The sequence below is a fragment of the Falco peregrinus genome, chromosome 19, assembly GCF_023634155.1.
Source record: "Falco peregrinus isolate bFalPer1 chromosome 19, bFalPer1.pri, whole genome shotgun sequence".
Taxonomy (NCBI): domain Eukaryota; kingdom Metazoa; phylum Chordata; class Aves; order Falconiformes; family Falconidae; genus Falco; species Falco peregrinus.
Genome location: NC_073740.1, coordinates 1130780 through 1151084, shown reverse-complemented (window position 1 = coordinate 1151084; position 20305 = coordinate 1130780). Strand labels below are relative to the sequence as shown.

The window sequence follows — 20305 nt, the reverse complement described above, 5'->3', positions numbered from 1 at the left end:
CGTGCGGGGGCCGGTGGGAAGAAGAAAGCAGGCCCTGGCCGGAGGCAGCCCCCGGGGAGGAGGAGGAGGAGGAGGAGGAGGAAGGTGCTGCCCCCGCAGCAGGGAGGAGAACAGGATGGGGTACCCTGGGTAGCAGCCACCCCCCACCCTGCATCACCCAGAGCCCCAGCACCCCCCCAAGGCACTGCCGCCCCCCCCAGGCTGAGCACCCTGCCTCAGGTCCCCCCCCTCCGCCCCCAGCTCTACCTGGTGCTGTGCCTCAGTTTCCCCACCCGGGACAGACAGCGCACCCCCCCCTCCCCCCGGGCCGTGCTCCCCCAGGTGACCCCCCCGCCAGATCTCCAGACAATGCCAGCGACTCGTGTTTATTACAAAAAGAAATCGTTCATTCCCCATTTACAAAGGAGCCCCCAAAAAACTAACATTTTAATCTAACTCTTTTGTACAAAAAAATAGCACTTCGGGGGGGGGGGGGGGGGGGGGGGGGGGGGGAGAACAAACCTGAACAAACCCCCCAAAAACACGTTTTGAATGCTATTACATCAGCCACCAGATTTAAAAAAAAAAAAAATAACCCCCCACCCCCCACCCCCCCCCAAAAAAAATTATATATAGCACAGACATGACAAGATCAAACAGTCTTGACAAGGAGAGAGAAATTATTGCCGGTGTGGAGGGGCCAGATCCTGCGGGACCCCCCGCCCCCCCCCCCCCCGCGCTGCATAGACAACTGGCCCCAGCCCCCCGAGATTAACGGGTGACAACGGTGGATTAAAGCTGGGAGATGGGGGAAGCCTTGGGGATGGCCCCGGCCCCCCCCAGTTTCTCCCCCCTGCCCCCCCAACACCTATAAAAGTCTGGGGGAGGTGGGGACGGAGCAGGGGCTTGTCCCCAGCCTGTCACCCCCTCGTCAAGGCACGTTTTCGTTGTCCGCCCCCCCAGCCCGGGAATGGCTGGAGGTGTTCTGGGGGGCTGCTGGGAGAATTTGGGGAGGGGGGTTGGGGTGCACAGAGCAGGGGAGGGGCCCGAAGCTGCAGAGCCAAAATGGGGATGGATTGGGTGGTCCAGCTGCTCCCCCCTACCCCCCACCCCCCGATCTTCTGACCCCCCAAAACAGAGAGGGGGGTGAAGACCCCAGGCTCTGTGCGCAGCCCACCCCGGGGGGACCCCGCCAAGGGCTCCCCCTCCCTCCCAGCTGCGTTTCCCATAGGAAAATTAAGCTCCATCAGGGACAACAGGGAAATCACCGGGGGGGACACACAGCACGGGACACCCCAAAACCCCACGCAGAGCCCGTCCCCTCGGCGGGGGTCTCGGGATCGGGGTTTGGCACTTGACTCCCGCTCGGCACAGGGTGGGCTGGGACGGAGCAGAGCCGGTGAGCGCAGGGGGCTTGGGGGGGTCTCGGGGACCCCCACGTTAACGGGGGTGAGGGGAAAAAAAAACCAAAACCAAACCCAAAAGAAATTATCAACAATTAAATAAAAAAAAAAAATATCCTATTTTCTACCAATTCTCTGTAGCTTCCAGTATTGAGGAGGGGAGGAGACGGACACGACGCGCTGGGGAACTCATAGTGCTTCACAGATTATTAAAATACAAATGCTTAAAGTTTCCTATATAAAAATATACAAATGCAAAAATATATATCGAGAGAGAGAGAGCGCGGAAAGATCGGCCGGAGGAATTGCCAGGCTCGCCGCCTCCCTCCCTGCAGAGCTTCTTCTATTAAAAAAAAAAAACAAACCAACCACAAGGTAAAAACACCTTCACGCTTCACAGTTTGGCTGGGGTTTGCCGTGATGGATCAGCCCCGGGGGGTCCTGGTTCGGATTCGGGGGGAGCCCCCGGCTCCGGCGAGCCCACCCTGCCATGGGAAGCGTCCGAGCAGTCTGGTAGAAAATTGGGCCCCTGGGGGTCTGGGGGGGGGCCCGGGGGGGGGGGGGGGGCGCAGGTTGAACTCCTTTCCAAGGGGCTTCCCAGCCCCCCTGAGCAACCCTGGCCCCCCGCTGCCAGCTGCCACCTCCCCCCCCGGTGGTCCCGGCTGCGCTGGAGCCCCCCGGGCGGAGCAGCCTCCTGGTTGTCCCCAGGCAGGGGAATCACACGCTTCTAGAAAACTCCAGGGCAGACCCCCGGGTGGGGCGGCGAGGGAGATGCGGTGCCCCGGCCGCGCGGACGGGAGCTCAGCACCCTCTCCTCCCGTGAACCTCGCTCCCACCGCCGCAGCCTGCTCCCCTCGGCTCAGCCCCCCTCCGAGCCCCCCCGGGCGCTCTCCTGGCCGCTCACACCCGCTTCGTGCTCATCTCACCCCAAAATTTCTGCTTGAAAACAAGAAGAGGTTTCACCGGAGACCTCCCTGCAGCCGGGGAGGGGGCAGCAGGGACCCATGTCCCACCGCTGCCTTGTTTTGGGGATGAGGTGAAGGTTCCCCGTGAGCTCTGCGTCACCCTGAGATGAAATCCCCCCCAGTGTCGGGGGGGCGGCGCAGGACCCCCCGCGGCGGGCAGGGAGCCCCTGCCTGCTTACAGCCAGAGGGGAAAGGGCAGATATTGTCTCGAGCGGAGCAGGAAGAGGAGGGTGTGGAGGAAGAACGGAAGAGGACTGAGCCGTCCTGGTCCTCCCAGGGTGGGAAAAGCTGGGCATTGGAAAACCAAAAGGGTTTTCCTGGAACCGTCCCCATTTCCAACACCCCCTCCTCTTTTTTTTTTTTTTTTTTTTTTTTTTTTTTTTAAGGAGGAAGCACGAGGAGCCACCTCCAGCAGCCTCACAGCAAAACCCAGGAGGTGACGGCCCCATCGTGTGTCCCCTCCATGCTTCACCCTCGCCACTGGGACCTCTCCGGGGTGGAAGAGCATCGTCTTCCACTGACCAGCTCTGCGGGCGCTGATTTTCTGTAATTATTATTATTCTTAAGACCAACAGCGGCCGGAAAAAAACCCCAAACTATAGACATTTTCCCCGAGGACCTCCCGAGCCGTCTCCCACCGTACCGGGTCCCAGACCCTCTGCTGAATAGTTTGAGTGAACCTGCACGAAACCCTTTAACAAATCGATTCCACGTGTAGAGTCACCGCTCAGCCTGCCAGAGCGAGGATTAGAAAAGCCAAAGGAAAAGGATCTTCGCAAAGAAGATGGCTGGAAAATAAAGATCAAAAAGTCCAGTGAAGAGCAAGGAGAGGGCAGCTGTTTTTACAAGGGGCAGATGGGGGGGGGGGGGTGGTGTCGGAAAAAAACAACAAAAAAACAAACCCTCACCAAATAATTACAAAGAAATTAAAGAACAACCTAAAAGCAAAGCGTACAAAAAAGGCCAGGGGAGTTGGGGTGGTTTCTTTCCTTTAAGATTACAATGTAAAATGTAATACAAGGTCTGAAAGACAGCTCAGGCACTGTCTGAACTGCCCCAGAGGGTCAACCTGCTCCAAAATAAGGCATCAAAGAGACCAAGCCATGGTCGCAGCAAAATCTCTCCTCTCTCAAACAAACACATTTTATATTTTTATATATATAATAATAATATAGAATCTTTTTTTCTTCTTTTTTTTTTTCTTTTTCTTTTTTTGGTTTTTTTGTTTGTTTGTTTGTGGTTTTTTTGCTAAAAAGTATTTCAAGAATTGTATACTTTTACCAAGGCATGATGGCGTTGAAGGCTAGCTACGGAGGGGCAGACGGATCTCGGGGGGGGGAGTGGAGGAAGGGAGGGAGGGGGCGTGGAAATAATCATAATAAGGTCAAGCCGAAATTAAAAAAAAAAAAAAAAATATATATAGCTCTGGCCTTCGTGTGTGGTCACCGGGCCCCGGAGGTTGGACAGCTCGAGGGCTGCGATCCCAGGTAAGAGGAGCTGGGCTTTAGTGCTGGAGGGCGACAAGGGAGAGCCGCCCTCGTGGTGAAAGTAGCTCCCGTCTCCGTCTCCGCTTGCCTCTCGGCCCTGTGCCGCCCGGCGCCGCCGTGTCGCCCGCCGGTGCCCACGTCCCGCTTCGCCCTCAGAACCCGTTGCCGCTGATGTTGATGGACTGGAGGTCGGCCACCTGCATCACGTTGATGCCGCTGCTGGCCAGGCGGGCGATGCCCTCGGGGCAGATGGCTTCCATGGCCACCATGTTGGTGGCGATGAGGGCCGAGGGGGTGGCCCCGCCGTTACCCTCCGCTGAGGCCCCCGTGTCCATGGGGACGGCAGAGACGTTCATGGCCACGTTGTTGGCCGCGCCTCCCTTCTTGTTCTGGTGGGTCTTGATGTGCTTGGAGAGGTGGTCGCTCCGCATGAAGCGCTTGGGGCACTCCGGGCAGGCGAACTTCTTCTCCCCTGGGAGAAGGGATGGAAAGAGGGGTGAGGCGGTGGCCAGGCTGGCTCCCATCACAGCCCAGGCCGGCAGGAGGATGAAGGATCCCAGGGGAAGCAGCATCCCAGGCCCTACCTGTGTGTGTGCGCTTGTGCCGCTGCAGCTCGTCGCTCCGGGTGAAGCGCTTCCCGCAGAGGATCCAGGTGCAGACAAAGGGCCGCTCCCCGGTGTGCCACCGCAGGTGAGCCCGCAGGTGAGAGGTTTTGCCGTACACCTTCCCGCAGCCCGGGATGTGGCAGATGTGTTGCTTTTTTTTACCTGGATCCCCAGAGCTCCTAAAAAACCCAGAGTCCAAGGGTAAGAGTTAAAACAAACCTGAAAGCTCCAGCTGGCTGGAGGGAGGGAAAATGGGACCAAACAAGGCACTTCTGGGGTTTCAGCCCTCTCCAGGGGCTCGGAGGTTGCCAGATCCGTGGTGGAGCAGCCTTACCTTCCCTCGCTGTCTTTGCAGTAGGGGCAGGTACATGCTTCCCTCCGCACTTTCCGTCCCTGCTGAGGCTGCGGGTCCGGGCTCGTCTCTCCTTCCTCCACAGCTGCATTCTCGTCTCCCAGCCCGTCTCCGCTCGTGCCGTGAAGACCCAGCTGAGTGCTGTGGTCACCTGGAAGAAAACACAGGAGGTTACTGTGGGTCCTCATCGGCAAAGCCCCCAGCAGCAAGAGGGAAGCAAGAGGGGCTTTTCCCAGCCTTTCCCCACTGCAGCTGCAAAGCCGGGAGGGTCTCAGCTTGATCGAGCCGTAGGAAGTCATTAATTCCAGCTTCTCCCTTGGCTTTCCACCGGCTCCGGTGTTTTCAAGCCCTGAGAATCCCCCGCTGAGCTTTCCCTAAAGCCCTGGAGCTCTCCGTGTTCTCCACAGCCCCCAGCAAAGTGGGGTCCCCCCAGTGTCGCCCCACATTTTGGTCTGTGTCCTCTGCTTTTGTCCAGATGAGAGAAGAGAGCTGTGTCTCAGGAGAAACAGCCCCCCCTGCGCCCCCCAGCCGCCTGCCCGCTATTCCGGCTATTCCAGCTCACCTAGCACGGAAAACAGCAAAAACCTAAACTGAGCATCAAAACATTGCTGAGGGAACCCCGGGGCTTCTCCAAATCACACTGTGTCACCGACCTCACCAGGGTCCCTCCTCCCCCCCCCTCTTTGTGTTTTTTGGGCTGAAAGAGGCAGATTTCCCTTTGCAAACATCTCTCCGGCTTAAACCTGACAAAAGCAACAATCCAGGAGCAAATCTACAGAGCAGATGTGAACCCTCCTGCCAACCACTCCCCCCACCCCCAAAAAAAGGCAGCGATAAATAAAGTGGGCAGGAAGACCGTAGTCTTCAGCAGCATCCATCAGCAAAGATATTATCGGCATGCGCTCACTGGTTAATTACTGCGATTACAGAAAGGAATATATATATATAAAGTTGAAAAATCATCTGGCGCTGCTGGCGGAGCATGGTCCCTCCCTCTCTCGAGGAGCAATTCCCAATTACAAAAGCCGTAGGAACCGCAGGGTAGTGCTGACGAGCTCCCAAATGCAGACAAACATAAACCATTCGTAACGGGGGGGCTGAGGGGTAGGAAGTTTTTAAGCCTATCAGTTTTCATTGCCATTTTATTGCTCTACGCTTATGCTGTCATCTAATTGCTTCTCCAATAACCCCATCTACACTTCACAAGTGTTTTATTTCCCTTCAAGCTCCGCTGCTTGATTATTTTCATGCTGAAAAGCCAGAGCGGGCGCAGAGATGACAGGCTGAGTAATCTCTTTTCAGCTGCAATTAACATATGCCAATAGGTCTAACAGCAGATTTAGAGCCGAGACGCTTCCGCCGGATGGGTGGCAGCATCCTTGGCTGGCTACAGGCTGTGATTCAAGCCCAAAATTCACCTTTTTCCTATCAACTCCCTCGCAAGCAGGCAGCCAGGGTTGAGACCGCTGCCCAAACACGGTGGTGTCTGAACACAGGGCTGAGAAAAAACACACGTGGGTGCAAACACATACATGGGTGCGCTTGTCCCCCACAGCGAACGACACCGTGCTCTGCTGCTCCTTCCAGAGATCCTCTCCCATGGCTGGGAAACGAGGGTGTCAGGGCGAGTCCTGCCCAAAAACACCCATCTGGGGGATTTCCTGATGCTGCTTTGATCAGCAGCTGCCCGGCTGGCTCCAGCGAGGATGAGTTAAGGGGAAGCACCGTGCCAGCCAGCCCTGCCAAAGGCTGATGGGGACACTGGGGCGTGAGGGATGTCGTGCTGCCCTGGGAACACTGGCTCACTCGCTCCATCTCTTCTTCCCAGCACCTGGAAGCTGCTTCTTAAACAGGGAGCAGAAACATCACAGAGCTGTGGTTTCCAGAGCTGGCGTTCCCAAAATACAATCCAGAGCCGTGTGATGACAGGGCTGCAGGTACAAAGGCCACCTCCCCAGCATGGGGACCGAGATGCTGCCGCTGGTGGTGGTACCGCAGGAGGTCAGCACAGCCTTTTGAGAAGCCCTGCTGGGACAAGTACCTTCAGCAAAGCGGTGAAATTTTGCTTTAAAAACCTGCTTTTCCATGTAGCCACGCAGGAGGCAGCACAGCAAGCATCCACAGGAGAGGCGCTGAAGGAGGATAAACTTTAGGCTTACACTGGCCCAAAACATCCGCTGGCCGCACGCTGGGCTCTTCCTGCGGCTGCAAGGGAGTTTTTGAGAGCCTGGAGCCAGCGAGGGGGGCCTGAGAAGTTTCTGGCAGCTGGCAGCCTTCCCCGGCCCCACGGCTCGGCTGTTACCAGCAGGTGTCAGTGGTACCCTGGCAGAGCTCGACGGAGGGGCTGGGGCAGGGGCCCTCGCTCCAGAAGGGACCAGAGCCACCTGGAAGAGATCCCTGGCGACCTGGGCCACCGGCCAGCTCGCGCCGCGATGCCCAACAGCTCCGCGGTGGCATTGCCAATGACCTGCATGGCACAGCCCAGCTGTGCTCCACCGCTGGGCTTCCTCCAGCGAGACGAACAGCTTTGATCCCACTCCTTTGGGCCACAGCGGCATCGACAGGAGCTTCACTCTCCCAGGCAGGAGCACGCACACAGGGAGGCTCGGGATTAGGGCTGGCTGCTCTGCCCCCACGTCCGCAGGGGTCCAGATTTCCTGGGAGAGGGCAGTGCCAGGCAAGCCTTTGCCACTGAGGACCGAGACACCCAGAGCACCAAAGCAACAACCAGAAGGGCTGCAATCAAGGCAACGAAGCCTGACTCATCTGCTCGCCTCATCTCTACTTACGTCACGCTGGGGCCCGTTTGTCCGCAGGTGGACGAGGCACGTGCCGCCATCCCAGGCAGAATCCAGGATGTCATCTGTGGTGTGGCGAGGGGCTGTGCCGGCATGTCAGGGCCCCAGCATCACGTGTCAAAGGATGGTGCTGGCCCCAAAGATGATATAACCCCACGAATGGTCCCCTCCGGTCCGCACCAGGGCAGGAGGGAATGCTCAGCTGTATCATGGCTGAAAGATGCTGCAGGTAACACCCATGACCGATACGCCTGGACCAGTCCAGCCCCGGCACGGGGCTCCCGCGCGGCAGTAGCACTAGTAACTGCAACAGCGTAGGTTGTGTCTGCCCTTGCACTGGGACACCAAAGTGGAGAGGAATATTGCTGGCCAACAAGCAGCAGCGACCAGGCCAGCTCTGGCGCACTACTGCACAGGAGGAAGGAAACTGTTTGTCCCTCCAAAGGGGACACAATTCTAAGCACCGCTCGGAAATCTTGGCTAGGTCCTCCCGTACCTCATCAGCAAAACTCCTGCGCTCCCTGCAAAGTCCAGCAATTTTAGGACAAAACCTTTTCAGTTGGTCCCCCCCGCCAGCTCTTGCAACATATGTTTACAGTCTAAAACCAGCATGGAGGGAACCAGGAAGGCTTTGGGGGTTTTTTTTAAGCTTTATAAGCCAACGACAACAGCTTGCATTACAGCGACAGATTAGAGATTTCCCTGTCACGTATGCGCTGTCCAGGGAGAGCTGCTGTAAAAAGGAAGGAGAAGACACACACGCTCTCCCCAAAATACGCTTGGGAGGGGGAGAATCCAGCCCTGATGTCTTGGAATGGCTTCAACCTTCAAACATGCAAAAGCCTACACAGCATTTTATAGTCTGTTGGCATGTCATATGGAGGGGAAAAAACCCAAATCCTCCTTCTGGTAATCTATGGCTCACATCTAATTAAGGTATAAATAAATTACGGCGAGAGAAGACAGATCTTGTACATACACGCTTCATTCTTCGCATATCAGGACGCGCCGAAGTCTCCAGAATATTGCAGTTTCAGGGGAAAGCTTGGCAGAGAGAAATCATCTGGATAATTTATGTTTATTATCTCCACTAATATAGATTACTTCTAAGACTAAAGCTTTCATGAAGGCTGCCAAGCCCCTGGTCCATGTTCAGGTCATTGAAGTCCTGAAAAAAATACATTAATAGAGCAAGGAGGGGGATTTAATCCTTGGAAAACCCTGGGGAGCAAAGTGGGACTTCCCTGTGAAGACAGGCGACAGGAGCTGACCCTGCTTTGCCGTGCCTGGCCGCGGCACCGGACTTGTTTCTGCCCGAAGGAGCCCCTGCTCCAGCAGCACGGGGTGGGGGTACCGGCTGCCGAGACCTCCCCAGAAGAGGGGGAGTCATTTGCTGGTCTTACACTAAAAAGACCAAAGCACCCAAGTCTTGGCTTGCGACTTCTCTCAAGACAAGGTGTTTCTTGTCTTCTAACTGCTTGTTGGAGAAAAAAATACTTCAGTTTAGTCGTTTTATTTAGCAAACTAAAATGAGGTGAGAAATGCCCTGTGGATAGAAGAGAGGAGCATTTTTAGATCCACCCCAGCTGACCTTAGGAGAGGGGAAACAGACTCAATGTTCATTTTTAGGAAGGTTCTAGGGAAAAAAAAAACCAACCCAATCAAACAACGCAGTTTCTTGTGCAAATTCTGCAACACTGGCAGCTGCAACGCTGCAGAGGCAGGAGAGGAAGAGCGGGGTAAGTCGTCACCACGCAAAGTGGGGCACGCATGACAAACCGGTGTCAGCTTCCAGGCGCAATGAAAAGAGGCAAGAGGAAGTTTTAAGGCGAAAAGAAAGGGCAGCAAAACCCAGCGGCACACCGCCCTGGGGCTCCCCCATCCTCTCGGCACATCTCTTGCAGCAGACAACAGACAGCAGGCATGCGCCTGAAAAAAACCACCCCAAAATCAAACCTTTCCAGCTCACAGCTCAAGTTCTCCCTGTTCCCTCCTGCTCTTTAGCGTGGCAGCACCTCGCCGGTGCTTGCTGCTCTCCCCAAAACACACCAGCTCTGCTCCAGACAGATCAAAGACAATTAAGCTGCACTTGCTACATACAAAGGAACAAAGCAGGTTTTGTAATGCAGTCCCCTTGATTTTTATCTCGTTTGATTTCCTTGCTAATTTGCAAAATGAGTTAATCTGCAGTAGGAAGTCATTCATGTAAATTAGCTGAGCTCTCACTTAGTAATTCTTCGGAGTTAGGACGGCAGGTTACGGACGGTGGAGCAGGGAACACACGGTGCCCGGCTGCGTAAGATGGTGCAGTTTTGAAGTCTGACTGCAGCACGTTGAGTAATTGCGTTTTAATCTGGAGTTTAATGACTTAAAAAGCCACACGGCAAGTTCTGTGATATCCTTTAATTGTTAGAGGTTTCTGTGCGTCACAATAAATTACACTTCCTTTGGAGAAGAAATAAATAGGGACGGAGCTTTGGGTCAAGAACGAGGTGGGCTGCAAGGGGAGCCAGAGCTGCATCTCCTAGCCCTGTGACGCACGGGCAGAGGCAAAGGCGAGCTGGGAAATCACCCCGTCCAACCTGCGCGATCCCTGACCCCCCAGGACTTGCTAAATACCTTTGTCGCGCTGCAAACTGAAACACGGATCTCCTTTGCCCTTTTAATTCCCATCTGGATTGCCGCAAAACTGGGATGAAGCCTCTAGACCTGCCAAAGCCTTCACTGGCGTGGCCTTGCCAGGGTGAACCAGACCACCATCACCCCGCCGCATAGGCAGGTCCTACCAAACCACTCCAGAAAAGAAATCAGGTTAGTTAAAAAGAGAAGTCCCCAATGATGTGTCAAGAGCACAGGAAGGAAGAAAGTGCCCAGCTGAGATGGGGAAGGGCGATCCCCGTGACCACCGAGGAGGAGGAGAGCTGCAGCCCGAGCCCAGCCCAAAGCACACCCAGGAGACAGGGAAATCCCCGCAGGCATCTCTCGCTGCACCTGAACCTCTGTCTGTCTCCCTCCCCACCGCAGTCAAGGGCGGATGCTTTTTCCGAGTCACAAAGCCCGTGTTTTTAATCACGCCCCTCTGCAGAGCGGGGGAATTCGTGCCCGTATCGCTCGCGGCATCTATCCTAGATGTCCTGCGCTGGGATGGGGAGATGGGTGGATGGCCTGAGCCACTCTGAGGTGGGAGCCAGTGCCCTGAGAGCCGATGCTGGGGAAAGGAGCCACACTGAAACCACCCCTGGTCCTCGGGCGCCAGGCTCCAGCTCCTGCGAAGGGGCGATAAAGACTATGCTCCCCGGCGAGGAGGCGGCGGGGCTGAGGTCAGCACAGATAAAAGGAAGGGGAAGATTAGGGCCCAGCGAGACGGTCCGGGGCTGGGCGAGGAAACCCTTTTGTAGGGAGTCACAGGGTACACAGCACCCAACCAGTCCAACCAGCACGGCTGCCAACCTGCTCCCATTCCTGGGCGGGCGAGCCCCAGCCTCGAGGAGGAGGAGGAGGAGGAGGAGGAGCAGAGCCACCCCATGGAGTCCCAGGCCCACGGCAGATTTGTGTGGGGCACAACCTCGCTGGGACGAAGCCATGCAGCAGCTCTGTATTGGGATCGCTCCCTTTTGCCAAGCAGACCCCAGGATCTCTCGGGATTTGTGTAATTTCTTCAGTAAACCACCCTCTTTATTATGGCCAAGAGAGAGGTCAGCCAAGGAAGCTGGGAGCATATCTAAAGTCCAGCCCAGCTAGAGTTTAGAGAAGGAAATTTCACAATATAATTATTTTGTGACGCGATGTCATGGGTGTAATGAAACAAACAATCACAGCGTGTTAAGGAGAGATCCTGTCAGGGCTTGCTGGCCTGCGATTGACTCCGATTTTCCCCTCCCCTCTGCAGACGATGCCATGTGGATGTCTCATCAAGGCCCTGCTACAAAGCTTCCCTTAAAAACAGAAAATAGGAGACAATCAGGTCTTTGTGTCAGTGCCCCGACGGCTGGGAAAAGCCCTGTAAGAACAAAGTCACAGCAGAGAGCTGGGGATGCATTTGGTAAACAGATTTCGAAGGGTTACTTCCCCCACGAAGGCTTTTTTTCAGGAAGATGTCCTTGCTATGTCCCACTGCTCGATTAGACCACAAGCTTCATCCAAATGATAGACAGAGCCCCAAGAGGGAGCTGGTGCTGCCAAAACGCCCCGGGCAGGAGCACGGCTTGGGGCTGGCACATCTCCCTGGTGCCACCAGTGCTCCAGACACCCTACCAGCCCCATCCATCCTCCCCCTGGAATAAAACATCCTTTAGCGCTCACAAAACAAGGGGCTCAGATGAGGGGCTGAACTGCAGTGCTGACCTAATGGGAAGGCAGAGGCAGACGCCTGTTTACCCAGCACATACCTCAGCCAGGCAGGGCTCCATCTCCAAGGCACGTGGCTCCGAGCAGCGGGACGCTGCCAGGGACAGGTACGTGGGGCAGAGCCACTTCACTGGCAAAACTACACGGACACAGAGCTAAAAAAAGTCCCTCTCCTCCTCCCTAGAGCTCAGTCAAAAGGGGAAGAGAAACCCCAGTGTCGCAAACTTCTTGAAATCGCCCCCACCCCGACTGCCACAAAGCCTCCACACGAAGGGGCCTCATGCACGATGTCACCCCCCCAAGCAGGCCAGTGCTGGGGTGACATTTGGGTGACGCTGCTCTCTGGGGTGAGGACCCCACCGAGGCGTCTGTGTCACAACACCCACCTCTGCACTAGTACACCCACAGAAGAGCACCCAAAAACCTCTCTCCTTCAACCCAGGGGCAGCCCTGCTGCCCACTTGCGTGGGGAGCAGCGGCGTGCAAGCCCACGCACGGGTTTTGGGCAACGCCAGCCGAGGACGTCTCCTCACCCGCTCCGGGGCTGCCTTCCCCTCGCAGCAGAGCCGGCCACAAGGCTTGTTGGCCCACATACCAACCCATGATGGTCACAGACCTTCTCATGCCTCTGCCACGAGGGCTAATTCACAGCCCATCTAAGGCCGAGGAGGAGGCGGCAGTGGCGGAGGTGGCAGCCTGCAAACCACCTAATTAATACAAACACAGGCCGAGTTACATTTGCACAGAGCACCCAGCTCTGCCTCACACCCAGGAGCAAAAAATCTGATTTTTGAAGACCTTTTCAAGGTGTCATTTTTCTCCAGGGGGGTCTTTCCCCCTGTCACTTTGCAGAATGGAAAGTGAAAAGCAGAAACCTCCTCAGCAACTCACCCTCAGACCTCACGAGGGGCTGAAGGCCACAGCCCGGAGAAGTCCCCCTGCCCACGGCCTGGAGCTTCCTGCAGCCTGGCAGCGGCCGAGCCAGGACAGCGGAGCGGCTGTCAGCCCTGAAGCCGAGCAGAGCTCTTCGAGGCAGCTACACTAAAGCAGATCTGCAGGGAAGCGGTAGGAAACACGGCGGCTGCGAAACAGGGAGGCAGCTGGGGCACATGCTCTGCTACCGAAACCCCTCGCCACACACCCCCTTCTCCCTGCCACACGTGGCAAAACCCAAGGGACCGGGACGACCAGCTGCCAGTTTCTCCTCCCAAGCAAACCTGGGTTCTATTTCCCATCCACTTCCCTTGGAAGCAGAGGAGCTTTTTCTGCTACAGAAAGCCCTCCCAACTCTTAGCCTCGAGCAGAAAGCGAGCACAGAAAGTTCCAGCACACGTGGTGTGCACTCACAGAGCCGGCGGCAGCTGAAGAGGAGGCTCCTCATGGAAAAATGTTCAGTGATTTGGACAACAGGCACAGTTGGCAACAAACTGCTCCCTTAAATTGCCATCGGGAGAGCTCGGACCGGGAGGGGTCCACACTCGCAGCCCCCCAGCGCGGCAGAGGATGGCTCAGCTACGAGGCCATGCTGTGGATGGAGGTGATGCACCCAGTGTAGGGTCCACAGGGGCTCAGCACCCACGGAAGAGGGACCATTTGCAAGGCAGACAAACAGATCCATCACCACATCCTGACAGACCCAGCTAAGAGAAAAAGCCTCCTCCAGCTCGGAGTTACACCACGCAAACCATACGACTGGATCAGCGCCAGAAAGCTTTCTGTCCCAGCCGCAGCCTCTGGGGCCTCGTCCTGGAAGCCCAACCTACGGTTCCCTCGAGATGGGGCTCTCAGTGAGTCCCCACCAGCCCTTTGAAACCTGAACTCTGCTCTGGCTTTTCAAACTGAACAACATCAAAAGCGTCGTCTGAACGTCACTTCCTCCAAGCTAAGGAAGAGCAAGGCCCTCGGCTGCGGCTCTTGGTGCGGCTGCCAGCGTCAGATGGTGAATTCGTCACCGCGGATCAAGAGCTAAATGTGCTGCTGAGCAAAAAAAAAAAAAAAAAAAAAAAAAAAAAAAGAGGAGGAGGAGGTGGCTTCCCAGTGTGAGTTCGTTGGATGGGTGGTCTCTGGAACGTTCCTCCCTGCCCCACCTCTGAGGGCAGAGTCAGGCACAAATACAGGAACTAGGAGTTGCCCATGCGTTTCTCCAGGCACCTTCAAAACAAGAAACAAGCACGCCTCGACACAAGCAGCCCCAGCGGGCTGTGGGGCAAGGGGATCCCACCGAACTCGGGTGGGCAGAGGCCACAGGGACCCTCTGCCACCTGCACTTCCACGTATAAAAGAGGTGACACGCTGTCAGCTCCCCTCTGGGTGCAAAAACGAGCGTGTTTTAGCACAAGTGGGTCTCTCTCTACTCAGGGAAGTCCAAGGATCAGGCTAATCCCGACTGCAGCGCAGTCTGTAATAAACCCGTGGATGCCTGCAAGCCAAGCTGCTGTAGCAACAGCCCAAAATAATGCTGCAAAACAACTCCAGGAGAGCAGCCGCCTCCTCTCGCGAGAAGGAAGCACGAGTCGGATTGAGCAACATTTTTTGCTGCCTCTCAGCTGTGACTAAATCTAGCAACTGCCTTTTTAGCCAGAGCCAGAACAAAAAAAAAAAAAAGAAAAAAAGAAAAAAAAAAAGACGAAGAAGAAAAACACTGGAAAAGCAAGTGGAGCTCCTTTTCAGCACCGATTTCTTCCACAGCAGGAGCTTACAGCCCCCTCGTGCAGGCAGGCACAGCATTTCCAAGGGGAAGACACGCAGCCTCAAGCACACAACCTCGTGTCCACACCCCCCTGTGTCCCATCCCCGGCCTGGTGGGAGCTTTTGGGAGATGACAGGACTGATCCAGGTGGGACCGAGCACGGTGCCCTGCACCAGCCGTGAACATGGAACCGTCTGGACCACAATGAGATCACAGTGTCCCACACCAGCACCCAACTTGAGGCTAAATATACACTTAAAGAGCCCTTTCTTCCGCCCCTGCAAGGAAATTCCCCAAGGCTTTTTGTTTGTTTCCTAGGGGGAGGACAGGGGGATTTCAGTTATTCTTGAGTTTTATAAGGCTGTGACTCTTTCTGCAGGCTCCCGCAGCCGAGGAGCTGAGCCGGACTCAGGTCCATGCCCCAACCCCAAGCCGAGACCCCCCCCTCCCCAACAGCCATGGGGGCAGGACAGCGGCCTCGCACAAAACCTTCACCCTTCATGCCACTTGCGGTGTCTCCCTCCTCCCTTGCTTCTCCTCCCTGCACATCTCCCTCCTTCCTCGTTCACTGGCATCTCCTCCGTTTCTTTTCACGCAATCAGCTGCCCAGGAGTTAATCAGATCAGAAAATCCCCAGAACGAGTTTCAGTGTATCCTGGCAATCGGCAGAGGTTTAATACTTCCTTCCCAGGGCCAGCACAAATGCCAGCCTGCTTGCCAACTGTCTTTGGCATCGATCACACCCAGCCACAGCCCTGGCACAGCTCTGCCAGCACCCTGAATCCCCCCAGAGTCCAGACGGCGCATGGAGCCGGCTGCATGCAGCCTGGGTGACATCGTTTCGCCTTCAATTTCCTCCACCCGGTGACAGAAAAGGAACTGAGACAAAACAACTTACCGGCAGTGTTCGCTATGGCCAGTGGCAGCCCTTGCAGCTGATGCACCTGGATCCCAGACGCTCCCAAGGCACTGAGGTTAATAGTCTGGAGGCCTGGCATGGAGGAGAGCTGGGCAGCGTTGACCGTGACAGTGCCGCTGGGGAGGGAGGCGATGGGGGTGAGCGTGGTGCTGGTGCTGCCCGTCTGCCCCAGTGACACTCCCTGCATGGGGGCCAAGGTGATTGTCTGAGCCTGGGGGTTTTGAACCTGAAGGTTTTGGAGCTGGATGGTCTGCCAGCTCACCTGCCCGTTGGGACCCACCGTAGGCGTTCGGATGATGATGGGCCCGGAGTTTGGGACAGCCTGGAGCTGCAGGTTCTGCAAGGCGTCTTGGGAGATGGCTTGAGTGGCAAAGGTCTGGCCAGAGAGAGGGGTGGTCTGGAGGGCTTGGATGGCCTGCCCTCCTTGGACTAGCTGCGGCTGGATCAGGATCTGCTGCTGCTGCTGCGATTGCTGGCTCTGATCCCCCTCCTTCTGCTGCCCTGGCTGCAAAGCCACCCCAGAAACTTGGCTCTGCAGAGAGTCTGAGCTCTGGACACTGCTGACCCTCTGGGGCGTCTGCGCCTGGACATTGGTTCCCACCGTCGTGCTGGTGGAAAAATTCATGATGCCCATGTTACTGGTGGTGGTGGTGGTGGAGTAGCTGTTGGCGTTGGTAAAATAGGCGCTGGAACTGGCATGAGACGTGGCCGTGTTGGTGGAACTGATGGCAGTGCCCGAGGTGGCTGGCTGGGAGCTGCTGTCCGGTGAGCCGGAGCTGCTCAGCGTGACCGTCTGGGAGGTGGGGGCCAGGCTGGTGGCCACGCTGTTGACAGGCAGCAAGGTGATGTTGCCGTTCAGAGCCACGGGGACGTTGGCCACATACTGAGTTTGCCCTGAGAGGGTGTTGTTGGCTAAGCCCACACCCTGGATGGGGACGGCCTGCTGCAGCAGGTTTGGCATGGCGATGAGGTTACTCGTCCCTGCTCGGCTCGTTATGATCTGCTGGTTTGTGCCGGGGATGATCTGGAGCTGACCAGAGGCATCCTGCTGCACGTTGACTTGGGCAGAAGTGGTGGCAAACTGGAGCTGCTGCCCATCAATGGTTTGGAACTGGGGAATGACCTGGTACTGGATGTTCGGGATAACTCCCGGCAGGCCCGTGAGCACCTGCTGGTTCTGCAGGTTGGAAGCGGTTGTGACCACGTACTGCCCCGCGCTCACGGGCCGGCTTTTGGAGGCATCTCCGCCGTTGCTGCCCTGCTCCTTGGAGGCTGTCGGCGTGCTGGAGCCGGCAGAAATGATTTGCCAGCCGTTGGCGGACTGGGCGATCTGAGCGGCGGCGGCTGTGAGGTCCAGCTCACCGCTCCCGCCTTGCTGGCCCTGGGAACTGTTGGAGTTCTCATTGGGAGACTCGATCCTGCTGCAGGTGGCTGCCAGCAGAGCCAGCGGGGAAGGCTGTGATTCCTGGGAAGGAGAGGAGGAGTTAAGGACGTAGGAGGCAGCCCGATGGGCAGGCCAAATATAAAAAACAGGGGGGGGGGGTGGAGGGGGAAAGAACATTAAAAGAGAAAGCAGGGAGGAGTGTACTTGGAAAAGATAAACACTCCTTCCTGAGAAAACCCACCCACAGCCGGAAAAATGCAACTGCCAGACACAGGCCGGGACAGACTGAACCCACAGGGAAAAACCCTCCGGGAGAGAGGAAAGGGGAGGGAGTCTGCATGTGAAAGTCAAGGAGAGACGTCTCTTCTCCACCCCAAAGTGGGTGTTACCTCCCCACAGGAGAACAACCCCGGGGAAGTACAGTTGTCTCTGGGCATCCCGTCGTGGAGTAGGGCCAGCTGGGGCTGCGGTGTTTCCTGGGAGTGGGGGAGCTGTCACATTTTTGGGGGCACCGTGCAGGGCTGGGGAGGAGGGGAAGCCACGGGCGCTGCAGGTCGGCACTCCGGCGGGTCGTCTGGCATCATGATGATCCCCCGGCATGCACTCGCCCTCCTCTTCCTCTCCCGGGGGAGAGGAGCCGGTGTAATGCTCGGCTGGGCCGAACAAACACTTCAGCCCGGCCCTGGACTTTGCCACGGGGACGGCGAGTTCCCCAGGGCAAGCGGAGCCAGCGGGCCGCCAGCTCGGGGCTGCTCCTCCCTGCACTCACCTGGCCCTCCCCACCGCCTGTGCTGCTGTTACTGCTGGCATCTCCTTCGCCCTTCTCAGGCTTCACTGTCACCATCTCCTCGGGACTCTCTTGGTCTGTGCGGGCGGGAAACGACAGCGGGAGTTAAAGACATTTCTGGGCAGGAGAAGGGGACGAGGAGCACAAGGACACAGGGGGAGTCAGGGGCAGGGAAGGCAGCAGGGCTGGGCAGGCAGGGGGGATGGCAGGCGCCCGGGGGGGCCGTCTGCTGCTCGGGAAGGGGCTGGGAACCGGAGGGAGCTGCCAAGGGGAGCTGGCAGCAGGACAGCGGAGGAGGACCCGGCCCTGCTCCAGGCTCCAGCTCCTCCCTCCCCACCCGCCCGGGACACTCCCTGGCCCCCGCCGAGGTCCTCCCCAGGCCTCCCCCTTCCCTTCGCCAACGGCCGGGGAGCACGCCCCCTGCCCCGGCCCTCCGCGCACCCCCCGGCCACCTCCCCCTGCCCTGCCCACGGGATTCCCCGCCGCCGAGCCGGGTACCGGGCTGCCCCGGCCGGGCGCGTCCGCGATCCCACCGCGCGGGGAGCCCTGCACCCCCCGGCCCCCCATTACCCCTCGCCAGGGCCCCGTTAACCCCCCCCTACCGCTTCCCTGGACCCCTCCGAAACACCCCCAAGCAGGTCACACCTTCCCCACGCCCCCCCGGCTCCCCCCCTCCCACGCACCCCCCCCGGCACGGCTGCCTCCCACCCACGCCCCCCCCCACGCCGCGAGGCCCCCCTCTTCACGCATCCGCCCCCGCCGCAAGGCGCCTTCCTGGCGGGGGGGGGGGGGGGGGGGGGGCGCTTCCCGCCCCCCCCGGTATCTGCTCTCACAGCCGCCCCCCCCCCCCCGGAAAAAAACCCTCCACTCCGCGCCCGCTCCCCCGGGACCCTCCCCCCCCTCCCCCCCCGCTGATTACCGGGGCCTCCCCCATCGCCCCCCCCCCCCCGCCGCCCCCTCCTCCGCTGCCAGCCAGGCCCGGCCCGGGTCCCTCCCCCGAGGCCTTCCCCCTCCCCCGGGTCCCTCCCCCGGCAGGTCCCCCCCGGCGCGGCGAGGCGAGGCCCGGCCCGGCGGGGCCCGGCCCGGCGTGGGGCGGGGCCGCCTCTGGCCCCTCCGAGCGGGCGGGCGCCGTCTTCTGCGTGTGCCTGGGCGGCCGTGCGCCCCTCGCCGTCCCCCTCCCTCCTCCTGGCCGGCGCGGCGGGCCCGTCCTTACCGCTCATGGTGGCCGGGGGGGGGCGAGCCCGAGCGGCGGCGGGGCGGGGGGGCAGAGGGGCGGGCGCGCCCGGCTCGCTGACGAGGCGGCCTAACCCCGCCGGTGACCGCCAAGGGGCTGCCGAGGGAGGGAGCCGCGCGGCGCGGCCCCAGCCCCGCGACCCGCCCCCGCGCCCGCTTCCGCCAATAGACCGCCGCCGCTGCGCGAGAGTGACGGGCGGCGTGGCCAGTAGGAAGCGAGGGCGGACCGGCGGAGGGGGGAGGGAGGAGGGCGGAACTCCGCCCCCGCCGCCCCGCCCCGTGGGGGAGGGGGAGCGCCGCGGGCGGAGGCCAATGGGGGAGCGGAGGGGGCGGGCCGGTGGTGGCCGTGGCCAATCGGCGCCCGCGCGGGCTCGCAGGGAGACCCCGTATGGGAGCGGCCGCGGCGGCGTGGGCTGCGGCGTGATGGGCGCGCCACGCCGCCAATGGGGGATGGGAGGCGGGGTGAAGTAGTGACTGGCGGCGGCACCCGCCAAGCGGCTGCGCGGTTCTAGCCGCGGGGGAAGGCGAGCTGGCGCTTTGACGGGCGCGCCGCCCAATGGTGGCTCGGAGGCGTCGGCCGCGGCGGGGCGCCGCGCCAATGAGACCCACGATCCGTCTCAAACTGGCCAATAGACGCCGCGGGGAGGCGGGGCGAGCGGCTGGGCTGCGCCCTTGGAGGGACGGCTCGGCAGCGCCGGGAATGTGGCGGAAAAGGCGCCATTTTGGCGCTGGCTCCGCCCCAGCCGCGGCCGCCGCTTTCCCCCGTAGCCGTGCAGGCCCTTGAGGCCGAGCGGCGGCCCCGGGACGGTCCCGCCGGCTCGGTAAGCCGGGCCGTGTTACGACAGCGCCGCTTCCCCCCTCCCCCCCGTCACCTTTTCCTGTCACGACCCACCCCAGCCGCTGTCGTGACAGCTGCCATCCCGCAGCGACACGTCGCCGCAGGCCTGCGGCGGGGCTTTGTTGCTGTGTAAAATGTCCCCGGGACGCTGTCACCGCAGCTGGCCCTGGGGTCCCTGCCGCGACATGTCCCATGTCCTATCACGCCACCTAGCCATGTCGTGACAGGGGTTGTGACCGCTGTGACGCTTGAGCCTCTCCCCCCTCAGGCCTGGGGTCACGCCTGCTCTGGGCAATAGGGGGTGGCAGGTTTTTGGGGGGGTTCACAGCAAACCCCCTCCGGTTTACAAAAAAAGGGGTTTTTGGGGGGCAACCGAGGCACAAGGGGCTTCGGGGACGCAGCCACCCCAGTGTCGGGACGCGGGCCGCGGGCAGCCGTGAGCCGGGGAGGGACACGGGAGGACGAGACATGACATTTAATGTCTTTTTTTGTTGTTGTTCTTGTTTTCCAGCATCAAAG

General features: G+C 59.0%; 1 protein-coding gene across 3 annotated transcripts; it reads right to left on the bottom strand.

The window, feature by feature from the left end:
- Window positions 1-340: 340 nt before the first annotated feature.
- SP1 (Sp1 transcription factor) lies at window positions 341-19057 on the bottom strand. 3 transcript variants are annotated; one of them, XM_055792172.1, is made up of 7 exons: window positions 18929-19057; window positions 17698-17792; window positions 15825-17009; window positions 15524-15725; window positions 4774-4942; window positions 4419-4618; window positions 341-4306 (listed from the first exon to the last, which is right to left on the bottom strand). In XM_055792172.1, the coding sequence occupies exons 1-7, from the start codon at window positions 18933-18935 to the stop codon at window positions 3987-3989; spliced, it is 2178 nt and encodes a 725-aa protein (XP_055648147.1). In that variant the 5' UTR covers window positions 18936-19057; the 3' UTR covers window positions 341-3986. The 3 variants fall into 3 exon arrangements, with proteins under 3 accessions (XP_055648147.1, XP_055648145.1, XP_055648146.1); XM_055792170.1 differs by having other exon boundaries at window positions 15524-17009; window positions 18929-19056; XM_055792171.1 differs by lacking the exon at window positions 18929-19057 and adding an exon at window positions 17318-17449 and having other exon boundaries at window positions 15524-17009; window positions 17698-18182.
- Between the last annotated feature and the right edge of the window lie 1248 nt (window positions 19058-20305).